Source organism: Numenius arquata, chromosome 3, assembly GCF_964106895.1.
Source record: "Numenius arquata chromosome 3, bNumArq3.hap1.1, whole genome shotgun sequence".
Lineage (NCBI taxonomy): Eukaryota > Metazoa > Chordata > Aves > Charadriiformes > Scolopacidae > Numenius > Numenius arquata.
In genome coordinates this window covers 6,589,956-6,603,419 of record NC_133578.1, presented here as the reverse complement: position 1 = coordinate 6,603,419, position 13,464 = coordinate 6,589,956, and the positions used below count along the sequence as shown (strand labels likewise).

General features: G+C 38.4%; 1 protein-coding gene across 1 annotated transcript in view; it reads right to left on the bottom strand.

The window, feature by feature from the left end:
• The window catches only part of LOC141463281 (von Willebrand factor D and EGF domain-containing protein-like), a 180,962-nt gene that overhangs the window by 63,989 nt on the left and 103,509 nt on the right, over window positions 1-13,464 (bottom strand). Inside the window, exons 14-17 of the mRNA XM_074145613.1 lie at window positions 9,968-10,072; window positions 7,152-7,266; window positions 3,451-3,701; window positions 2,008-2,227 (exon numbers count right to left, since the gene is read on the bottom strand). Coding sequence (XP_074001714.1) covers window positions 2,008-2,227; window positions 3,451-3,701; window positions 7,152-7,266; window positions 9,968-10,072 — 691 coding nt within the window. The remainder of the gene's footprint in view (window positions 1-2,007; window positions 2,228-3,450; window positions 3,702-7,151; window positions 7,267-9,967; window positions 10,073-13,464) is intronic.

Below are 13,464 nucleotides of genomic sequence, written 5' to 3'. Positions count from 1 at the left end.
TTCACCTGCTATTAAAACTTTGAGATATATTCCTGTTTCATTCAATCGTATATATTTTTTTTTTTCTGTTCCTTGTGTTTTAGCATTTTTGGCAATGGAAGTACAGCAAAAAGAATGGACATTTATTTAACCTGGCAAGAATTAAGGGTTCAGGAAAACCATGTTTCTCTGGTCACCAAGGTGTCCTGTGTCCTTGTCTCTAGAGTCAGCTGTATGTTCCTTTCAAGTGCGTTATTTTGAAGTGTTGGATATTTCATTCTTTACTCTTTGTGTAAGAATGAGAACCTCATTTCAGAATATGCTCCATGTGAATTTATAAACAATGCATTGTAATTATGCCAGACTATTTTATGTGGAATAATAGAGCTTGATTTCACCCCATCTATGTGCAACACCTCACAAAGTGAGAAGGGCAGCAGTGTGAGACGGGTGATGTTTACGCAACAGGAGCAGATCCACTGCAGCAATAATCATGTGCATTTGATGTTACTTCTACTGGATTTTTCAAATCTATAGCACTGCTTAGCAGCCAATGTTATGGGTCTCACGAATTAATTTATGCTTTCATATGTGAACAGAGTAGGGTTTTCACAGGTTCAAGGACTGAAATCTGAGCTCAGCTTAAGGTGTTCTTTTCTTACTTCGCTTTTGAAATGGTTCTGATCCAAGAGATGTTCTAACAGCTTCAGTTATTATCTTTCATTTGCAGGACACTAATTTGACAAGAATGGGTAGCAACACAATATCTTTACTTTCCCATGACTGTTATTTTCCCTGGCCTTTTGTCTGCCAAGCTAAGAAAGAACCAGGTTTAGAAATCCTGTTCAAGTCTGGTATGTTCAGATTTGCCCTGTACCTCCTGAAGAGCTGAACTGCAAATGAAAAGATGACGTGAAACTCCAGGAGAAGGCATGTTTAGGCCAGTGTGAAACTCTTATGTTGAAAGAGAATGGCGTTACACAGCTGGAGCGTGGTTCCCAGCTTGGAGGAGGTGGTAGGCACTCTGTGAGACCCAACAGTGTCTCAGCTCAGACAAACTCCAGAAGCTTGATGCAGCAGAGAGGCTGGTTCTGCCAGTTCCGGTCTGCAGAGCATAGGGGAGTTGTCATCCACATGCTGTCACAAGTGGTTTTTCACCTCTGTGAATCATTCACAGATGTCCTGAATGCAGTGAAGCTGACTATAACCTGCATGATAGGTACCAACATGTTCTCTCCTCATCTATGTTATCTATTAGATGCTTCTCTTTCTCCTCACATTTCAGGTTTTTCTGTTTGCACTGTATGTCTTGCATCCACTTCTTTGGCCTCATTGTATTTCATTCTCCAACTCCTCCTTTTCATGCTTTTCATTATGTTGTTTTAAAAGAACCTTTTTTTTTGGTGCAGTGATCATCCCTCTTCACTACGTCTCTTAAAATCATGTTGTGGCCTGCCCTGAACTGTTTAAAAGGTTGAATTTGTTCTATCAGCATGTCTGACAACCTAATGGATTTGTGGTTTTCTAATGCTTAAATTTAATGAAGTTTCAAGTGGGACTAAAGGACAATTTATTTTTGCATGTTTTCCATAGCTACTTCTCTTTCCTAGTCCTAGAAAAATCATCTCTTTCAGTTCTTTCATTGGCTTAATTTAGTAAAATCCTGTGGAGTGCAAAAGGGTCCTGGATCTTTGCCTTTTCTCTCTTCCACTAAGTCTTCTCCTAGCTCATCTCATGGATGGACAAATCCATGGAAGATAAGCAGGTGGAAGCTGAGACAAGGAAGCTTCACAGCCTCCTTGAGTGATCATTTCAGGAACACAGAACTTTAGGTGATTTTTCCTTCCTTGAGCATGAATAATTACATAGCTGGTTTTGAACATTTTCTGTCTAAAGCTAAGTCATAGGAGCAGAAAAGGAGGCTTATGTAGTCCATTTGACAAATGCTTGTGGTCACGCAGCACTCAAAAAATACTGTAGGACACTATACCTCTAGTTAAATCAGAGATGGAAACAGTGAGGTGTTACCTCCCAAACCAGGGGGACATTTGCAAAAGTAGCTATCCACACTGTCCACGCATGTTCCGCTGCCGCAGGGGTTTGACTTGCAGTCATTAATATCTTCCTGGCAAAATTCTCCATCATATCCATTTGGACATAAGCAGAGGTATTCACCAAGGCCTGGAGGGAATTTAATATTGGTAACACACGTTCCACCATTGAGGCAGCTGCAGGGCTTCACTCCAACCTGAGGAAGGCAACAGGGAGTTCTGGTAAGATTCCTCCAAATAATCACAGCTGAGAGGTGTATTGTTACCTTGTAGGAAGGGCAGATTTGCAGTGCAAACATGTTATCTAGTATTATGAAAACTTACTTCTAACCAATTTCCTTTGTCTAGATAGATGGTTTCATACTCAGCACTCTTTATTTGTCTGAAAACTTGACTTTGAAGGGTTTTTTTTTTTTCATCATTAGGGGCACATTCTAACCTGTTTTAAGAAAAAAAAAATCCTATTTGCTATAACAGCAGTTTTTACATAGTATCTGAGGGCAGAATTTGTTCCTTATTCTTCAAAGAAGAAATGAAAATCTTTTCTCTTTGCCTGCCTGCCCTCCTTACTGTTTCACATTACAAATGGCTCCCAGGCAGGAACATGATTGTGGAATTCCTTAGCTGGTCTTGAGGGAAGAGAGGTCCATAGTTTTATTTTATGTATGTACAAGAACAGCATTTCAACAGATTTAAACCTCTGTATTATCTCACCTAGTTAAACAGAGGGCTAGCTTGAAGTGTTTCCATTTAAGACCATATCCAGACTCCAGTTTCCCCTTTGCTGTGTGGGTTCAGCAGACTGGTGTTTTTGATGATAGTGGTTTGAATGAGTAAAAATTGGAATCTTTAGGAAAAAAAACCCTTTTCTACACAAAACTGTACTTGTGTCAAGACCCTGCATCCCGCTTTATTAGCTCATCCTATCAGAGGATTAATGTTAAGCTGTACAATAAAGACAAAGCAATGCACAAGCTCTGCCAAGAAACTTAGTGTGGAGTAATGACATAAGAGCAAGACACCCTCTAAAAATATCATTGAGAATGAGTTATAATCTCCCTTTTATAGCTAAAACTTGGTCTTTTATGTTATATGCTTTTTTCTGCAATCCAAATGCAGAATGAGAATTTTAAAGCAGATTAATGAACCATTAAAAGGCTCTGCAAGAGTGTTCTTTCAAACAGCAATCAATAGCACTCTTTCTTGTTCCTTGTATATATAGTTTCTATGTTCTCAGAGATATTTATTCCATTAATTGATCATTATTGCTGTGCTGGATAATATACAGTTATGAGGAAATAGCTGAAGTCTTAGTTTTCAAGACAGTAACAAATTATTAGCTATAATGACAATTGCACCAAAGCACTGACATGATAAACAGGTTTGTTTTGTTTTCCCTTTAAAGTGTTCATTTCCTTACCTCAATCGAGTATCTGCTCTGTGCATTGCATTCATCCGACACGGTGAATTCAAAGGTCTGCATTTCTTCTGAATCAACTTTCCAGATGAGAAGGCCAGCGGGAGAGAGCCTGGCATCCTGTGGCCCAGTCTCTAAGATGAATAGCACAGCTGACCCTTCCGGATCCACTGCTATTAACTGGTAAACAAAATTCTCACCAATAAATGTCAGCAGCTGGCTGGAGGGGGCCTGGAACACAGGAGGCAGGTTGTCTAAACAGCAAAAATGAAACCATGATTACATAAATTCCAGTTTCTCCCATGTAAAGATTCACAGTGCGGGTCTTTGTAGGAGTTCTTGCAAAGAAAAAGGTACAGAATATACCCTGAGACTGATGGAGGAAGCAATTTAGATGTAAGAGGCAGCAAATGGCATTACCAAAAAGTGTATCTTTTTCCTCCTATTTTTTTCATGCCCCATACTGAACTTTTCTCCTATACTGAACTTTGATTACTTTTGATGTGTTAACTGTTACATTGGAGGAGATCAGACATTATTTCTATAACCTCCCACTAGTCCCCCAAATCTTAATAAAACTTTAATACCTGTACTTCTAAAACTTACATAAATATGTATTTATTCTACCTACCACTCTATGTACCTATACATTTAAATATAAGTAAACTAAATCTCAAAATGATGAATGATAAATGAATTGGGTGGGAAATTCAGGGGGAAAAAATAATATTTATATAACTCTTCCATTGAGTAGACTCTCACACGTCTTTACATGTGAGCGGTAATTAAGCCTGAGCTGTTTGACTGAATTCAGTTGGACATTTCATCAGGAATAAAAGTCTTCTCAGTGCCAGCAGAGGCATCTCAATGATGCTGAGATTCTCTATCCTCTGTGACAGTAGTGCATATCATGTCACCATTGGCATTGTTATTTCTAGTGGTGGTGTTTTCATTCGTTATTTCCTTAATGAAGATAAAAGCCTAATTGTACAAGGCTGTTTTACAGTGGAAGACAAACACTACCTGAAGATACTTACAATATAAACAGGTAAGGAGGACAAGGTAGAGAAAAGTATTACATTTTATAATTAGAAACTGAGGAAAAGTAAGATTGGATGAGTACCCTGAGATGACAGCAGCTCTGTGCAGGGGTGGGAGTTTCATTTCCATGTCCTACGCCTCCTCAGTCTCAAGCCGTCTTTAACCAGCAGTACAAATGACATATATTGATATCTAAAGGAATCTTCTCACAATGTAATTTGACCATAGTTACGTTTAACTTAAAGAACATTTCTAATACTGAGAATTAGTTTCAAGTCACACTCTAGACCTATGAACTATATACTTATTCTCATAAGGACTGCATATGTCCTTGCATTATGCTTGTGGGAAGTCATCATTAGTGGGTTTTTTTTGTGGTGCATAGCCTTTTATCAAGCTTTGCTTTCCATAGCATGTCTCACATTATGCAATTATTTAAGTGTGTCTCTCCACTCATTGCTGCTGTGCTACCAGAGCTTTCTAAACTGCTTGTCCAGCAGATTGTCCTGGCATAACCGTTGAAAGCTTCCATCTATTAATATATCTTTTATTTCCCAAACACTTAAACCATGGAGCCCATAAAAGTTGTGCCCAAAGTAAGCAATGAAATATTGATGCTGGGTATGCATTTACAGATAAACACAAAGGTGTTAACTGGATGGAGGGTAATAGGAAATTGTAGGCACAAAATAACATAAAATCAGATATTCCGAAAGTAGTCTGTGAATAAGAGTGTTTCTAATTCCACAGAGATCTCCTTGCTATCCAGTGAATATATATACACACTCACAAATATTGAAGAACTTTTAAAAGTATTCACAATTTTGAAAACCAGTCTGACAAACCCTCTCTTTTCAATATTTTTAAATTTTGAAATTATTGAAAAGTGAACCATGATCTGTTTCAGATTTCCCAAATCACTTCTAGGTTTAAAAATTAAAAAAAAAATACAGTTTTTCCCTTTTAAGCTGTTTTCTGAATTTTAAAATCAAACTGTCTTAGTATTAGTAATGAGTCTGTCTATATAATAATCAAGATTGGCTTATCCCTAGAGATGCTACTTCTGTGGCCAATGCAATGGAAGGACAGAAAGAGAGCAAGGCTTTTGAGTCACAGATAATATCTCTCATTAGACTAAGCTATATCCTTGGGGGAAATAACACACCCTTTCAGGTGTACAAGCTCTTCTTCAGGTCTGGCTTACCTGTAGGCATTTTAACTACGCATGCAAGAAACATCCTATGGAATTTTTAGTTGGCCAACACTTGGGATGGATCTGCCTACGCATTTTCCTGACAGGGAGTTTTAAATTACAAAAGATGGATTTTTTAGGACATAAACTAGAAGTGTATATTTTTAAATTGAGAAAATTCAAAGTGTAGAGTCTGGAACAAGAACTGGAAAAGAACTCATGAACAACTCTCTCCCTTCATATTGTATTCTTGCTTCTAAAATTGATTTCAGACAACTTATGACTTGTGTTGCTGGAAACTGTTGGGTCCTTTCTGATCCTTCTCAAAGGCATTTCTATCACCTCTGAGGAGAGTGTGTCTGCTGAATCTATGGACCCCAGCCATTGTGTTACAGCTCTTGCTATACCTGCTACCATACCTTGAACACTCTAGGAGCCTCTAGAGGTCCCTGAGCATCCCCAGCTCTTCCCCAAGGACAAGAGCAATCTTCCTCTCCTCCCAGAAGGGTCCTGCTGACCTACTCACCCTAAAGGAATATAAAACTGCAAACAAATGAAGCAAACTGGTCCTGTCACTCACATACCTCTCTGTAATTTGCTTGTGTTTACAGAACTTAAAAGCACAGAGAAACTCTTTCTAGAATGAACTCATGAATCTACATAAAAGTGGTAATATAATCTTTATATTGACCAGATGCAAATGGGCTCATGTAAGTGAGGAGATGCGCTGTGAGGATAATGCTGCTAGAAACACGTATCATCTGTAATACATGAGGTAAGTGATGGTTGTTATTGACACTGGGGATGTAGCCATGAAAAAGCTATAATTAAGTCCTTGGCATTCAAAAGGTGCTTCAAAAGGCAGCCTTCTCCATGACCCCTGCCATGACAGGCTGCAGAATGAGCCTTTAGGTTCTGTGGCAGTGACGGTAATGAGTGGCTGATCCCTATCACTTAGACTCCCTGCCAAGCCAAGGTCTTTTGTGTGGCATTTCATAGGATTTGGCTCAGGGAAAGAAAACTATTCTTCCAGATACCAAAAATATACATTAGTGTTTTAAAAGCAGTGTTTTCCCGAAATCATTCCCTTAAAGATTTGTACCTGCAAGGTGATGACAGATGTATTTAAGCTCCATCATCTTTAGCTGACAGACTTGGGCACTGCATGGGGCACTGGTATATCAACAATTTAATTTTCAGGTGTTATTTTGGTTTTATTAATTTGAGATTTGTTAGGTTTCAGCCAGAAAAAGATACATGCCCAGGTGCATAGTGCACATAGTGGAGTACTGTCTGCTTCTGGTCAGTCTGCATTTCTGGTCCACCCAATTATTCCCATTGCAAACAGCCCACATGCACTATCGTGCAGGGTAGATTCACGTTAGCCAAATGAAGGAACCATATATTTCATAGACTGAGTCATAAACTTCCAGATAAGTGCTTCTAAATCTTAGAAAAACAACAGCCTTACTTTCATTAATAGACCAGGTGAACTTAGAAATGTCAGGTTCACAGAGAAGACAAGGACTGGTAGGGCTTGACTCTCCTTCACCATAGCAAAGTCCATCTATATTACAAGTATTTTCCTGCCAAAAAAGAAAAAAAAAAATGTGTGACAAGTAGTGGTAAGGAAAAAAAAGAAATAAGAAAATAAGAAATTAGCAGTAAATAATTTCTGGTGGTAAGCAGAAACTTACTTGTCTCTTGAAACAATGAAATAGCAGCATTTTAAATGCTGGTACTTTCTCCCAACTGGGATAAAACATGTTATGTAAGTTCTCCAGTTTTCCACTGTGAGATCCTTGAAGCTGCAAGTGTTTCAGCCTAGCCAACATGTGATGTTGCTTGCTATAGATGAATGCGTTTTTCATTTCCACGCTTATGTAGTGTGTGTGATCATTATTCCCAGCTGAAACTACTAATATGATGGTTATTAGGTAATGCTCAAAAGTGAGCTCCATGAGATTAACAAAAACTGAGACTGGATAAAAGCTCCATTTGAAATTTTGGAATCCTGTGCTGGTAACTTAGTTATTTCAGGAGGTGCTTCATAGAAATATGAAAGAGCAATGATATAAAAGCAGAATAACAAACTGCATTAGATTTTGGTCTTCCATGAGATGGTTGTAAGCAACAGCTAAACACATCGATGGTGTCTAGGTCAGGCAGAACGTCCAAGCAGAAGTTTGTGTGGTGCACTGTGTGCACAACAGCCTTTGAAGACGGCCTGGTCCTCTCCTAGTAAGGGTGGCCACCAGGGCCAGGGGGAACCTGTGGCTTCTGACTGGGCTGAAGACACCTGGGTTGTTTGAGGAGCAAACACAAGGTCATAATTAATGGATGTGATTAAACATCTATGCCACGGGAAGGTCCTATGGCAGAATTATGCCTTTTGCTTGTAGTCTGTGTTGGGGTACACCTGCCTATGGGACTTTATCTGACATTGGAAACTCCTGGGAACACACAGGGCTCTGCTGGGAACACAAGGGATGTCACCACTGCAGCGGGACAGCAGGAGGGAGAAACTCCCAAGGCCCAAATACATTTTTCCTCTTTCCTTCTTTGAATACATGTTTCTTTTCTGAAACTGGTGTGTGTCCTACTACTGGCCTTGTGGTTTTTCATCTACTGCTTTATTAGTTTCTCAAACTTGTTTTGCAAAGTATATTAGTCAATATTTTAAGTAATACCACTTTAAGAGTAATGGGTAAGGTAGAGAAACAAAAACTCTTGTAATTGCCCCATCATGATATAACATGACAGACCTTCAGTATTAAAATCTGGATGTTAATTAGATTTTATTACATTGTTGTTTTCAAAGGTTTGATGTTCTGATGAAAAAGATGCTTTTTCGGATGTGATAGTGTTGTACAGAATGGGATCCATAAATGAGGAATACAGAATGTGAAACGGCCTGATATAAAATGTCCCCTAATTGAAACACCTTTTCTGGAAGCAATTTAGGTTTGCAAAGTAATGTTATAAGAGGGGTAATTGGAATGTGGGCTGATGCAATTGGAAGCCTAGTTCAAATAGTCCCTTGAAGCATCTTAGGATAGAAATTATTGTAATCCCTAGAGAACACCATCATATTGAGAAAACATACATCTTTGAAAAATGTAAGAGTAAGGAAAGTCTTTGACAAAAAAACCCACCCTAGCTTTAATTGAAATGGTTCTGACACAATTATTTTAATCTGAACTTTCAGCGGTTTTGCATTGTTTGGGCCTATAAAGTAATTTTTACTCACTGATTTATTTGAAAAAATGTGAACTTTTGTTATATTTTGCTAACTGGTATGTTCCTGCAATCAGTGCAAGTTTGACCCTGTGTTTTCCCATTACTGTTAATGAGAACAGTGAGGCAAATGAGTTAAGATATATCTGATTAACCTTCATTTTACAAAAATATAGACTGGTGGTCTCCTATTCATTCATACATGCTTCAGGGTGGGAAAGCAGGCTCAGCCCATTCTAATATCCCCAAACCCTCCAAAAGTTTCTTTACAGCCCCACTGAAAAAACAAAACAGCTGTCTAACGCAACTCTGTAGAAAATAAGAGCAGTAAACCTCCTTTCTAAGGGATGGGGGATGTTACACTAATAAGTCCACAGGAAAACAGAGGGTTGTCGTGCTCTCCAGGCAGTTTCTAGCATGTTGGCACTTTAAAACATAGCACTAGACTTTTGATTACAGTTTTAAAACAACTGTCAAAGTACTGTACGTTTGCACTCAACAGCATTTAATGTAAGCAAGAATGTTTTGTGTTCTCTCAAGGGTGTTTTCACATGACAAAAACTCTGTAACATGCATCTTAGTATGCCTCTTGCTTAGAAAGAGGGTATATGAAAATGGGTATAGAAATGATATAGCTTAGCGTTACAGTGCCCTCGCCAAACAGGCTGGGAGAGGTAATAGCGACGCTTCAGAAGTGAAGTTAAGCTGCCTTTCAGGGAAGACTCTTCAGGCTTATTTACTTCCATTAATAGCTGCAAAGTATAAATATTGTCAACCATATTCTTTCTGAAAGTGCCTGTCTGTGAAAGTTTCATCACAAAGCATGCTCTATCAGGTATTTATACCACATGTAAATACTTAAAAAAAAAAAAAAGTATCACAGACAGGAGCTTGTGAAACAGAGAGAATAAAAGTGTTTGCTGTGCAGCTGACCTATGAAATAGATTTTCCTCTTCTAAAGCAGTTATTACACACAGTACATCAAAGGGAGGGAGAGAGCAAAGGAAGGGATGAACGATCCATATTAAACCTTTACGCTCTTTAAATTACCTTTAATTTACAAAGTCCGGTTGGGTGGAATTGGCAGGCCTGGCAGACTGCGTCGTACAGGGTTAGCACTCTGGAATTACTGTACTGGAAGCCATCGTTAGTGATCTAAATGATACAAAAATCATCCTTATAAGTAATAATGTTCCATATGGAGACTGTCTGCTCATTTTGGAGCATATACCGTTGCCCCCTTGAACTGGATGCTTGCCAGCAAGATAAATTAAACCACTTGTGAGTGGCTCTACTGCAAGCTAACAAATTGTTTAATGCTCCAAACTGGAAACCGTTCATTAATAACCAAAAGATCTTTTGCCTCAGCTGGCACTCAACTTCTTTGATTGCCCTTAGGGTTAGTTTTTCTGAGGGTTTTTTTCAATACCCTTATGGAAACTGCATAGGTATTCAAGTGTCTTTCAAGGAGTTGTGAAATGAAATTAAGAATTTTGGCTGAAATTCAGGACCACTTTCTTACTAATGGCAAATCAGTAAGTAAACTCCTTGGGGTAAAAAAATAAGGTGAATGCAGGTTATTTAGGTGATTTTAAATTAACCTTAAAAAAAATTGCTGGACTGGGTAATGCCAGACAGCAGCAGCTCCATTTCCATAGGAAGGTGCATTAGAAGAACAGTCACCTCCTGTCCCAGCTCACAGTTTCCTGTACATGTAGGTAATTTAGAAAGCCTGAAGTTAGCATGGCACTTGTCATGCATGAATGCTTACACAATAAGAAAAGGTTAAGTAATTTTCTTTTCTAACTTTTCTATAATAAAAATAAAAAGATACCAGACTAATGTGGAAAAGGTTAGCTCTTGAGGTTCTGACACCTCTTGAAACATATGAACATTAAAGAGCACCCCAAAATACTGATGAAAGCCATGTTGTAAACACTGATGAACATCTGCAGGAAAGCAAAGCCCTTTCTGCTGGGTATTTTTTAGGTTTTGGCTTCTCACAGTCAAACTAATGCTGCTGTACCCTTTCTGCTCTCTTGCTATAAAGACAACCCCCAAGACCTCCTCCATCTTGTCTGTGACCCCAAAGCTGAAACATCCTCAGTCCCTTTATAAAGGACTTTTACAAGGTCCAGAGTATAAAGTTTTTTGATCAATTAATAAACTATTTCAGTTCACAGAAAGGATGTATGTTAAATTGAACAAAGATAACTGGAAGAGTACAGAGTACAAATTAGTGTTTCATAAAAAGCATCAATTATAAGTTCACTAAGAAAGATTTGAAAGCTCATGGAACATAATACAGTAGATACTCCCACAATATCACACCGTCTCAGCTCAAAATGCATTGCAAGCTAAGAGGTTTTGTTTCTGCAGAAACGAACATAAGTAGGTAAATATGCAGTATTCATGGATATTCATGATTTGAAATTGTGGAAGAGAAACAACTTCTTTGGACTAACTTAAATTGGTCCAGAAATTCAGTAAAATTCATTGGTCCAGTAAAATTCATTGGCATAGCTTTAAGGAAAAGTAATTTTTTCCTGGGCATCATACTCTGCTGAAATATTAGACTATTGTGTGTTATATTAAAGGTAAAAACTCTTTTAAAAGGCGTAAAGAACTTAGGCTGCAGTTTGAGAAAAGAAAACAATAAAACAGGCAACCCCCCCTCAAGACCTGCACTTTACTGAAAGACACTGCTTTCTGGCAGCAAGACTTCCATTAAGAATATACTATTCCTAATGCAATTTACATTTAATTTCATTCTTTTACCAGAGCGTCCAATGTTGTTTTAATACCCGTGCACTAATAATGGGTGAAGACATAGGTAGACAGGGAAAAATATAAAAAGCATTAAAATTGCACTAATTGTTCTGTCTGAAGTGAGCATTGTGAGTGAAATGTAACTCTTGCCAATTTGATTTTTTTTTTTCAATCTGTATTTTGCTCTACATTCTATTATAAACATAAATTTTGGTATCTTTTTAGAATTGGGTTATTTTATAGCTATTTTAATTGCTTTTCCATTAGTCACCTTAGTGATGTGGAACAAATACTTCAATGAGACCTAAGCTGAGCAAACCTCTCTTCAAATTCGGTTAGCCCTTAAAAGCCAAAGACGTGCTTAGAGTTGTGCTTTGATTGCTTGAACATGTGTATCATGTGGAAAGAAAGAGCCACTTCTTCTGGACAAGGAGGTCTGTCACTTCTGCATGAAGTATTTCATTCGTCATGAAACCATCTTGGCTGTTTGTATCACTCATAATCTACATACAATTTGACTCGTGCAAATGTTTGTAAATGAAAAATGAAAGCTGCAAAAACTTGCTGAATTGAAATTCAGTTTCTGCCTCACTGACTTTTTAACAAATATTTTTCCTGCTCTTGACAAATACAGGCAGCAATAACAAACTGAGGATAAGCAAGAGATCTGCCTCCCAAATTAGATAGGCACCTGCCAACCTCTTTCACCTCTTCACCCAGGCGTCTGTGTGGACAGCCCAAGTCATCTGCTGCCCAAGTAGGAGCTTGTATTTTGATATCTAAACTAATTATACCAAATGCTCCGGTGTAGCCCCATGTACTTTCTTATCTGCGTTCGGCAGCACGTCATGGAAAGAATGAGCAAAATCTGAAATGTGAAAATAAGAGCAGATAAAATGAAAGAGCACTGAGAAGGACTTGTCAAAAACCCATTCCCCCAATGTTGGTAATGAAAAAAGCTTATGTCAAACTTCGCTGATTCCTCTGAAATTTGAATTGGGAAGGGGGACAGATTCTGAAAATATTGAAAAATGATATTTCCAGAAAGAATTGCTTTGGTTTTTTGGTTCTGAAAAATCTTTTACCTACATTTCAAAAAGTATCCATTAAAATAACCCAGGAGATCATTGTTGCAGTAAATTTCATGAGGAATTTTCTGGAGCACAAATTTTCGAACATCTGTGGAATTCATTTCAAATCATTTTTTTATCTTGAAAAGCTCCACTGTTTTGTTCTCTGCACTGGTGTGTGAGGCCAGCTGCCTTTGAAACCAAGTGCTGAGCTCTGCCTTCCCAATTCCTTCAGCAAAAAGATCCACAGGAGAACGAGGATTCGCATACAGACTGAGACAATTGATTGTGCATTCGCTGCATAGCCATAAACCTGTTTTTTCTGCAGGGTTTGAAGGAGGGGGAAAGGACAGAAGGCTTTCAGGTGCAGAGGTTTTCTTGAACTTGAGAGCAAGAAAAAAGATATTCTCTATGACTTTTGAGGGAAAAAAAAATGAGAAAAATTGTACAGACCTCCTCAGGGCTGAAAGGCAGCACTTGAAAGCAAACTGCATTGTAATATACCTGAGCTGGAAGGAAACTATCCAAGTTACACTGGAGAAACAGCCCTGTGCACATGCAAAAATGTTAGCTGTCCTCTTGGTCCAGGAAACTCAAAGGTTTCTCCTTCTCAGATCCTTCCATCATGAGGTGACATTTCATCTCACCATTGGCAGAGTTCAGTATCTCCTCAGAGAAATTTTGGAGGCCTAAGAACAGGAACTGCCC